Genomic DNA, 11,524 nt, shown 5'->3' on the forward strand with positions numbered 1-11,524 from the left:
GGCCCATAAAGTTAGATCCGGCATATGATAGTATACTGCTAAGTAATTTATTACTTTGCCACAAGTGGAGTAAACCCAGATCAAGCGCGTGTACACACACACACACTCACTCACCTACCGCACACTAAAACCCCTTTCCCCACGCGCATGCCCTTATAAATACCATCATTCCGCCCACTTTGTACCGGCGTACATTAGCCTGAGGCCACCATAACCATTAACACCATGGCAGCTTCAGCTTCAGCTTCATTTTCATCAAGCCTCTTATCATCTGGGTCAGCCATCAAACAAAACAACTCTCTATCTTCCCTCAAATGGAAGCTTCCGGCCACCGTCTCCCTCCGCCCCGTACGCCGCCGTACGCCGCCGGTGTTCGTAGTCGTATCCATGGACGCCAAACCCACGGTTCTAGTAGCCGAGAAGCTAGGCGCAGCAGGGCTCGATCTATTGAAAGAGTTTGCCAACGTTGATTGCTCGTATAATCTAAGCCCTGAGGAGCTTTGCACCAAGATCTCGTTATGTGACGCGTTGATTGTACGGAGTGGGACTAAAGTGAGCCGTGAGGTGTTTGAGAGTTCGGGTGGGAGGTTGAAGGTTGTTGGTCGGGCTGGCGTTGGGATTGATAACGTGGATCTGGGTGCGGCCACGGAACATGGGTGTCTTGTGGTTAATGCGCCCACGGCTAATACGGTTGCGGCGGCTGAGCATGGGATCGCCTTGCTTACGGCTATGGCTAGGAATGTTGCTCAGGCCGACGCCTCTATTAAAGCTGGTTTGTCTTTCATTTGGTTGCTGATTGAAATTGGATCTAGGTTTTAATATTTGTTTAGTTATGTTTTTAAGTAGATACGGCTTCGTTTGCTACTAAAATTTTGGTTACTGTTTGATTAGGTTATAAATTTTGGTTACTTTTTAAATTGGATCTAGCTTTTAACTCTTGCTTGGTTCTGTTTTAAGTAGATAGAGCTAGGGGTGTTCAGAATTCGAATCGGACTCGAATAACTCGATATTCGATTCGACTCGTGTTCGAATTTGAAGGTTCGAATTCGATTTTAGAAATCGAATACGAATTTATGATTTTAAATTTGATTCGAAATTCGAATTCAAATTATACATTTTATTTTTGTTATATATACACATACTTATGAAAAGATAAACCACATAAATCTTTTGAGTTATATAGATTAAAAATTGAAAGTTAATCACTTTGTTCAATAAATAATGTAATTGGACAATAACATTTTGAATATTTAGGATGTGATAACTTTAAATGATTTATTTATTTTATGTGCTTGTACTTTTTGTTAAAAAAACTCAAATTGTGGTGGTTTTGAAACTGAAATAGATTTTTTAACTGAATTCGAATCGAATCGATTCGAATTCGAACTTCATTCTCGAATCGAATCGAATTAACTTTTCTGATTTCGAATCGAGTCGAATTTGTCGAATCTATTTCGAATTCGAATCCAACTTCAAAATTCGAATAATTCGATTTGAATAGATTCGAATATTCGAAATTCGATTCGTTGAACACCCCTAGATAGAGCGTTGTTTGCTAGTTGAATTTTGGCTACTGTTTGGTTAGGTTATAAAATGCTTTGTTTGGCATTTTGTCGAACAGTTGGTGCTGCATTTGATCTTTCTGTTTTTCAATTGTATCTAGCGTATCTAGCTTTTAACTTTTTGTTTAGTTTTGTTTTAAGTAGATATGTTGTCTTTTGCCACTTGAATTTTGGTTGTTGTTTGATTATGGTTAGGCTATGAAATGCTCTGTTTGGAATTTCGTCGAACACTTGTGCTGCGTGTGATTTTGCTACTTTTTTTGGGTGGTTTTATCTTTTTAACTCTTGTTTAGTTCTGTTTTAAGTAGAGATGGCGTTGTTTGCCACTTGAATTTTGGTTTTTAATTGATTAGGTTATAAAATGTTTGGTTAGGTGTTTCATCAAACACTTGTCCTGCGTGTGATCTTGCTACTTTTCCATTGGATCTAGCTTTTAAAATTTTGTTTGCCACTTGAATTTTGGCTATTGTTTGATATGGTTATAAATTGTTCTGTTTTGCATTTCGTTGAACACTTGTGTTGCGTGTGATCTTGCTGCTTTCAGTTGGATTTAGCTTTCATCGCTTGCTTAGTTGTCGGTTACTGCTTGTTTGAAATCATCTATGATGTTATGATACATGGATTTAGATTCTTGAAAAATGAATACTAACCCAGTTTTTGTGCCCAATTTAGGGAAATGGCAGAGGAACAAATATGTAGGTGTGTCACTTGTGGGCAAGACACTTGCAGTGATGGGATTTGGAAAAGTTGGAACCGAAGTCGCGAGACGAGCGAAGGGGCTCGGTATGCATGTCATAGCACACGACCCATACGCACCAGCCGACCGTGCTCACGCCATAGGAGTTGACTTGGTCAGCTTTGATGAAGCTCTCAAAACTGCTGACTTCATCTCTCTCCACATGCCTCTCACTCCTGCCACTTCCAAAATCTTGAATGATGAAAACTTTGCAAAGATGAAAAAAGGAGTCAGAATTGTTAATGTTGCACGTGGTGGTGTGATCGATGAGGATGCGTTGGTTCGAGCTCTTGATGCTGGCATTGTAGCGCAGGCTGCACTTGATGTGTTCACGGTTGAACCACCACCACAAGATAGTAAACTGGTTCAACATGAAAATGTAACCGTTACTCCTCATCTTGGTGCTAGTACCATGGAAGCTCAGGTTTGTTGCAGTTTGTTACAGTTCGTTAAGAGTTTGTTAGACTTTGTTACTAATTTCAGTTATTATTGTTAATGTTTGTAGGAAGGAGTAGCTATTGAAATAGCTGAAGCGGTTGTTGGAGCTTTAAAAGGTGAACTTGCTTCCACTGCGGTCAATGCACCTATGGTTCCAGCTGAGGTGCTAACTGAGCTAAAACCGTACGTAACACTAGCTGAAAAGCTCGGGCGGTTAGCAGTTCAGCTAGTGGCTGGCGGGAGCGGGGTGAAGTCGGTTAAGGTCACATACGCATCAGCCCGAGCACCCGATGACCTAGACACTAGACTCCTCCGAGCCATGGTGACCAAAGGTCTAATCGAGCCGATTTCTGACGTTTTTGTCAACTTGATCAACGCGGATTTTACCGCCAAACAACGTGGGGTCCGGATTAGTGAAGAGCGTGTTATCTTAGACGGGTCACCCGAACGTCCACTTGAATCGATTCAGGTTCAGATCGCGAATGTTGAGTCGAGGTTCGCGAGTGCGATCTCTGAGTCGGGTGAGGTGACGGTTGAAGGAAAAGTCAAGGACGGGATTCCACATTTGACTAAAGTCGGTGCGTTTGAAGTGGATGTGAGTTTAGAAGGGAATATTATTCTTTGTAGACAGGTTGACCAACCGGGAATGATCGGGACAGTTGGTAGCCTACTTGGTGAGGAGAATGTGAATGTGAGTTTTATGAGTGTTGGAAGGATTGCGCCACGTAAGCAGGCGATTATGGCGATTGGGGTGGACGAGCAACCGAGTAAGGCGGCTTTGAAGAGGATTGGGGAGATCCCGGCGATTGAGGAGTTTGTTTTTCTAGATTTGTAGTGTTTGGGAACTGGATTGGTTTAGAGCCCAGTTTTGGTGAGAGTGTTGTGCTGTTATGTTATGCTAGAGTGGAATAATAATTTAGGACCTAGGATTTGTATTTTTGTTCCGGTTGGGTTATGTTTGTTTTCACATGAAGTTATGCAGTTGAGTTGTTATTTCTTGGAATCAAATGGTATTTCTTGCTCTGCAAAATGAAGTTGGTGTGTATGTATAACATGATATTGTGATATAGTCTCTTCTTCCTGGGGTGTTAAATAAGTGCGGGTCGAATCTGAAATGAACCCGAAAATGAGAATTTAACAAAGATCGGATATTCTTGTAAACAAATGAACCCAGCCAGGGCATGACCCTTATTCAAACAAATTCATCAGGGGAAAAACACATGAAACTTAATAAAAACAACTTGAGAGTTCTTGAAAGACACTGAAACACTAACATAAGTTTTTACCATGCTTTACTTGTGAATTGTGATCATGAAATCAGCAAGAGTTGGTTGCCTGGCCTCCAAGTTTCTTTTGTCTACTTCTAATTTTTCTTCTCAAATGTTCAATCAGCATGCTTGGATTCATCATTTCTGTAGCAAGCAAAAGCTTCAGTAACGGGTTGATATTGTATAATGCAAAATGGCTAACTGAGAGTGACACTTATAACTTTCATTTTCGTTGCCAAGGGCAATCATTTGCATAATCATTATAAATTCACACCCGATTTACACTTGATTTCTACTCGATTTCACTCACAGCCTTTTGCTTTGTTATCCATGTAAGCAAAATTGAGTGGAATTAAGTGTAAATCTATGATGATTATGCGAGTGAGATTGTCCTTGATAACAATATCAGTTATGTATATTCTGTTAGTTATATGATATTAGTTTCAATTATCAAGTAGTTGGTAAGTGTTAGATATAACCATTAAAGATAACAATTAAATAATGCATAAAAAAATTAAGAGATGAAAAAGCTTATTATGGAAAAGTAAGATGAAAATAAAAATGTGAATTCTCTTTACGTTTTATTTAATTTTACAAAACGTACTACAAAGTACCAAACACCTTTTCAATGAATTACATGTTAAATTCCACAAAATATAAGAAACAGAAACCACGGTACATGCCACATTCGAAAGTACAAATACTATCCGGGTCGTTGTATCTTGAAGAGAAGGTAGTCCTAAAATCTGATTCAAGATAACCGTGTTTAACATGAGACTAGAATCAAATCTAAGTGTACTTATTTTGTTCAACATTTGCTATTATTCCACCATTAGTATTTTGCATGTCATAATTTATTGTGAACACTAATCTTATAAACACAATAAAACCTCTCTAGTTTTTCCAACATAAATCAATAATATATAGATACTCTTTTAAACAGTATTTCAAATGTAAATAATTCAGTAAGATATCGTGTCATTCCAATTATTGTACCAAAACAAATCATTGCAGTTCATACTTTTTCTTTTTCTTTTTTAACGGACATACTTTTTTCATGCAAAGGGAAAACCCACAATTTAGGAATCTCTTTTCATTTACTTGCATAAAGTTCGATGTCATCATTGCCCGGCCGACGTTAAAAACAACCACATTTGAAAAACTAATAAAAAATGATATCCAAGGTGTCCATTCCATACCCGGGTTAGAATCGGATTTGAATCTGAGACCTTGCGATCTCTAACCTAAATTTTTAGTTCTCCTTTTAAGACCGATTAAGGCAAAGCTCATTAGCTTCAATCCTACAATCTTGAAAGTATAACTTTTTCAAACTATAACTTTTATAAACAAACAAACACCGAGCAACACGACAAAAACACCGAACGGCATCCACAAGCCGGAGAGCACAACCCCAAAACAAAGAAAGAAATTACATGAAGACAAAATTACACTAATTCAACCAATTTATTGACCTATATTTTGATTTATTTTTGAACTAAAGAAAGTCGGGCGATTTTATATCTCCTATAATCTCATTGATTTTGTCTCTTTGCCTTCGTACACCTTTTCATTTTTCACTTTTCAAATCCTCCAACAAGCTATAATGATTATCCCATGTAGCGCCTCTTTCTCAACTTCTCCGATATTAACCGTCTTATGAAACAAATCTCTAACTGAATACCCGAATATAGGGGGGATTTTACACAACCGATGGACATGATCCCAAACAACCGGTTGCACATAAACCAATATTCCTTGATTGAGAGTATTAAAAACCAATATTTCTTGATTGGAGAAATGAAATGGATTATGAAAAACTGGTTGCACATAAACCAAAATAATAACTTTTTATAAAAACTATGAGTTGACATATTTTTAAATCCATGTATTATAAACCCTACATTTGACAGGTTAATTAAACCCACATGCCATGTTGCTACATCTAACATCACAACTTCCGTCTTGATTAATAATATCTCAAAAGCCCATACTTCGACTATTTGTTTAATCCGGGTATCGTATGTTCCAATAATTGCTTTCATTTATTTCTAAGAAAGCATCACCATAATGGAAGCAAGAGTATCAATTAGAGGTGATAAGGGCCGTTCCTAAGAGTACATGGACCCTCAACGGCCTTGTGTGAGTAAACAAAAATAAGGCCCTTAATATAAACTTATACACACACAAACACACATATATAATTAGTAATAGAACACTACATGTGATAACATTAAACAAAACAATAATATTGTAACAAAATTATTTATTTTAAATAGTTACACGAATTATGATTCAAGGCAATTTTTTTGTGGCAATCAACTTTTCAAATTTATACTCTTTAATATCACGTTCTTGATACTTATTAATGTCAATCCAATAAGTCTTTTTTTTTATACTCTTAAATCTTTCTTGAGGTTAAGATTACCATATACGTTCTATTGCCATCCATATTAGTGACCGGGTTAAAAGAAAATTATGGTTCCGTCATTAATCTCATTACCTTGATTTGCCTACACTATAAATACATAAAAATAACAAAAGCAAACAATTTTTTTGCATCATGAAATGACTATAAGTAACAATACTATTAAGTCACGCAATTTCTAAAAAACTCAAGATCTTTACTTGACGTAAAAATACAAATTAATATGTTCCAAATATGAAGCACGTCCACCTTTTCCTTTTGGTGCATCATGGTCTTGACCTGAAGAAAGTAAAGCAATCTATGTTACTCTATAATAGAAGTACGTGTGCAACTTTGTAGGTTAAGGTGCATCAAAATGGGCCTTTGCTTCGATTTTAATAATGGTGTGGTTTACACATAGGTTGATGATCTATTACATGTATTTGGAGCTTATCGTAACCACATGAACGAAAATCATAGTTTATTCTTTTCATTTTCTTAAAGTATACAAACTTTAAAGAAAATGATTGATTATACTACAAAATCTTACTAAGGGACCGTTTGATAATATTGTGCTGAATTATTAAGATTTAATAGGTCTGATTGATTAAGAGCTAGCATCTGAGTCGTTTGACATGTTTTCTTAAACTTATTTATTAATATGCTACATATAAACTATTAAAAGATGTCTTTTTATTGAATCAAACATTCTTTTTTGGACTGATTTAAAGATTATCTCAGATTATTAAGAGGTTATTAAACAATCTCTAACTTAACAGAAAGCCAAATGATACTATTTAATCTCAGCCCAACATAAATATTGTATTTTTATGAATTCATGTCTTGTGGAATATAATTAAAGCCAAATGAAAACGATTTGCGGCGACCTAAACTTAAATTAAAAAAAAAAAAAAACAGTATTTGGATACGGAGGGGACATTTCACACAATAGCGGAGCAAGATTTGGACAGGTTGTCAAGTGTGGACAGACTTCTATATAATATTGTGCTAGCACCAGTTGTCTCGAAAACCTTTGACCATGGTGATCACCACAACCCCACCCGTAAATTACAATGCTACCCTTTGGTGATCCATCAAACTTCCACTTAAGAAGTTTGATGACCAGGTATATATATATAATTTAATATGGTTGTTTAATTTTAATTATAGTATCATGGGTCAGTTAAATATCGTAGTCTGATCATTGATGTCTCATATTCATTGACTTTAGATTGCTTTCACTAGCAAGACTAAATATATGTACGTGTCATAGCATCTTTTGATGAAAAATTTTTCAAAATAAGATAAAACAAAGAGGTGAAATGGTTTGTAGGAGACAGAAAACATGTATTAGGAAAGTAGGAGATCCGTTATTTAAAATGGCGGATCTCAGACTAAACATAGATTCTGTCAGATCTTGTCTGATGATGTGGATAACAACCAGGAGATCCGTCATTTCAAATGGCGGATCACGAATATTTTTATTCGTGCTCCGCCATTTGAAATGGCGAATGTCAACTTTGATGATCCGTCAGTTTGACTGGCATGTCACAATTTCCAAAGTAGGATCCCCCTATATGTAAAAGTGAATTTTGATGGACATCCGCCATTTGTAATGGAAGATGTCATCTTGACATCTGTCATTACAAATGGCGGATGTGAATAGTGATTTTGACTGATTTGACAAACACCAGTCCATTTTTCTTTATATTAATTTACTTATTTGTTTTTATATATTAACGTTTTTTTAAATAAAGTGTGTATTAATAACGTTTTTAAAATACGCGTTTTCTTTTTATTAATGGATTGGTGTGTTGTCAAATAAGTCAAAATCGCTATTCACATCCGCCATTTGAAATGGCGGATGTGAGGATGACATCTTCCATTTCAAATGGCGGATGTCCATCAAAATTCACTTTTACACATAGGGGTAGCATACTTTGGAATCTGTAACCCGCCGGTCAAACTGACGGATCACTAATGTTGACATCCGCCATTTCAGATGACGGAACACGAATATAATATTCGTGATCCGCCATTTCAAATGGAGGATCTCCTGGTTGTCGTCAACTTCACCAGACAAGATCTGACAGGCCCTAAATGTTTGTTGACATCCGCCATTTGAAATGGCGGATCTTCTATTTTTATAATACATCTTTTTTCTCTCATATAATCCATTTTATCATTCATTTTCTTCCTATTTTTTAAAAATTTTCATCTTTTGATGAATTATATTCTAACCAACGTAAAAGGTGATTAAACCATATTTCTTGAATTTTCTCACATATACATGTAGTATCCAGCCGGCCAGCGTTTTAAACAAAAGCGAGACTGGAGTATTGGACTAGATCATAGATGTCCTTGCAGTTAACCGAAAACCACAAATGTTGCCGATCTATTATAGGGTGATGAATCAGACCCAAGCTAACTAATTGGTTTAGACTTTAGAGTGACCCATATAAAATCCAAGCATAAGTTGTCAAAACAAGTAGAACTTGCCGATCCTATCCTTCTTCCGTTGTTGACCAACTGTTTGAACCGGTAACTAGTGAAGCTGGTCCAACACTAGTACTGGTTTCAAAATATTGCAAGTTTCTTTACCGGAAATGAAAACTACTCATCACTGCCAAACGAGTTGCTCGTGTGCACTTGGTGAGGGTCACTGTGATCTTGATGTAAATAATTTCTCTTAGGCTCTTAGTAAAAGTATGTGACATCTTATTTTAGTGATTTGAAACTATTAGTAATATATTTATCAGTTCAGGTGAGACAACTTATTTTCCTTCAAATCTTTAACGCATCTTTAATTTTTTATTAACTTAACAAACTTAATATGGAAAACAAATTACTAGGCAAAATGGTGTACAACTTCACATAGAAAACCAAGGCAAACAAGTTTATATCTAATCAAACTTATACCTAAAGACTACATTGCAATGGTAAAAAAAAACATTAAGCATAAAGACAGGAACGTGTAACTTACTTTAACATATGTTTCGTTAAAAAATATACCTTTTTCCAGAAAGAGCAAGGTTATAATAAGAAGTAAATTTTTTCTAAAAAAATGTAGAAAATGTGTTTTCACCATTATATCTAATAAAACACACCGAACAATAAACACACCGCACAAAAAACACACTTTTCATATCCACCATCAGATCAACATATCTAACGCATCAGATTACTTCTTACACTTTTTAGACACACTCCACTTCTTATTTTAACCTCAACCTTCCAATAAAACCAATATTTCAAATTTAAAGTACTCATAAAATTTATTAATTTTAACTACATATAATCAAAAAGTTTACACTTTTTAACAACCTAAATAAAGGACCCATGATTCTAATAAAATAATTTTCGTGTGATACAAATGTTAAATTTATTTATTAATAAATAAAATAAAAATAAAAATCTAATACCAAAAACTCAAAAAGTTAATACCAAAAACAGAATCCAAAAACATGGACTGACTGACACAAACACTAAACACTAGCTGCTACCTACGCCTTTGGTTTCACACTCACTTTCCCACCATACGCTTGCCGGCAGATCGACGTCGGTTTTTGCGACTTCAGACACAACTCCGAAGATGCCGGACAACTCTTCAAACAATTATCCCCTAAGCTCCCGGAAAACTTCCCGGAGAAAAACCCCTCCGGCGGCACTCCGTTCAAATAATTACCGTCTAAAAACAACCTCTTTAAACTCGTCTTTTTGCTATACTCCACCGGGATCGGACCTTGCAGTTTATTGTAACTAAGTGACAATGATGATAATAATGGAAACGCCGTGAAGTTCGCCGTTAAGTGCCCACCAATATTATTATATCCGGCATCAACAGCAATAATATTAATATTATTATTAACAGGTTTTAAGATCTCGAGACCTGTGAACTTGTTACTTGCGAGATTAATTTGTTGGATTGATGGCTGGAGGAAGAACCAACCGGGTATTGTTCCGGTGAGTGAGTTGTTACTGAGTTCGACGACCTCGAGCTGAGTCAACTCGGTGAAGGATGGTTTTGGTAAGAACCCGGAAATGGAATTGGATTTAATCGCGAGTTCGATTAAGTTCGGGGCGAGTTTTGGGAGTGACCCGGTGAGTTTGTTGAAGCTTAGGTCGAGTCGGGTTAAGGTGAGTGAAGTGGATGTGTCGGGTAATGAGCCGGAGAGTGAGTTATGGGAGATGTCTAGTGTTTCGATGTTTTTAAGGTTTGAGATGATTGGTGGGATTGTGCCGGAGAATGAGTTGGATCGGAGGTTAAGTGTTTGGAGATTTGGGAGAGTGAATAAGGAAGTTGGGATTGGTCCGGAGAGTTTGTTGTCGGAGAGATCGATGGTGACGAGTTGGGTGAGTTGGGAGACGAGTGGGGAGAGAGTTCCGGAGTAGCCGACTCGGTCGAAGGTGAGTTGGGTGACTCGGTTTTTGGAGCAAGTTAACCCGCAAAGGAAGTGGGTGATGTGTGGGTTGGAGCATGGGTCGGATGTGAAGTTCCACGTGGCAAGGCATGAGTAGGTGGGAATGGTGGTGGGGTTGATGGCGGATTTGATGGCTTTGAGGGCGGAGACATCGGTGGTGGTGGCGGCGGTGGTGAGGACGAGGAAGAGAGTGGTGGTGGTGAGGACAACGGTGGTGGTGATGTGTTTCATGATAAATGGAGGGATTTAGTAGAGGGGAAAGAATGGGTTTTATTGGGGAGGTTTTATGGGGACAACAGTCTAGCATTACCCACTTGGATTCCATGGAATATTATAATAATGATTGAAATCAGATATTATGTTAATTACTATACCTAAATTATAATATCTTAGGTTGTCATGTATGGAACTTGTTTATGAGCATTACTTGGTTGATATTTTTTTTTAATGTGTCATGATTTAAATGTATAGATTGGTTTTGGTTTGGTTAAACATGTTTACCAATAGGCTATACACACGTTTGACTTGTTTAGGTACATGAGCTAAATCAGTACTGTTAGGATTTACACGATTTGAAGTATGTATAGTTAGAGTTAAACTTTGACAAAAATAGATATAGGAGTTTTGATCGGGTTAATGATTCATTTGCTAGCCCAAAACTCGTTAATCTGATGGGATATTCACCCTAGTCATGG

General features: G+C 36.8%; 2 protein-coding genes across 2 annotated transcripts; one reads left to right on the forward strand and one right to left on the reverse strand.

Moving 5' to 3' along the window:
* The first annotated feature begins 225 nt into the window (after window positions 1-225).
* LOC143612768 (D-3-phosphoglycerate dehydrogenase 1, chloroplastic-like) lies at window positions 226-3,798 on the forward strand. The gene is made up of 3 exons (XM_077086670.1): window positions 226-772; window positions 2,235-2,722; window positions 2,804-3,798. Exons 1-3 carry the CDS (start codon window positions 226-228, stop codon window positions 3,569-3,571), a joined length of 1,803 nt encoding a protein of 600 aa, XP_076942785.1. The 3' UTR covers window positions 3,572-3,798.
* A 6,065-nt stretch (window positions 3,799-9,863) lies between these two features.
* LOC143612763 (leucine-rich repeat receptor protein kinase HPCA1-like) lies at window positions 9,864-11,060 on the reverse strand. The gene has a single exon (XM_077086666.1). It carries the CDS (start codon window positions 11,058-11,060, stop codon window positions 9,912-9,914), a length of 1,149 nt encoding a protein of 382 aa, XP_076942781.1. The 3' UTR covers window positions 9,864-9,911.
* Window positions 11,061-11,524: the final 464 nt, after the last annotated feature.

Source organism: Bidens hawaiensis, unplaced genomic scaffold (assembly GCF_021521415.1).
Source record: "Bidens hawaiensis isolate Kalapana, Puna unplaced genomic scaffold, B.hawaiensis_p1.1 tig00035496_1, whole genome shotgun sequence".
In the NCBI taxonomy this organism is placed as follows: Eukaryota; Viridiplantae; Streptophyta; class Magnoliopsida; order Asterales; family Asteraceae; genus Bidens; species Bidens hawaiensis.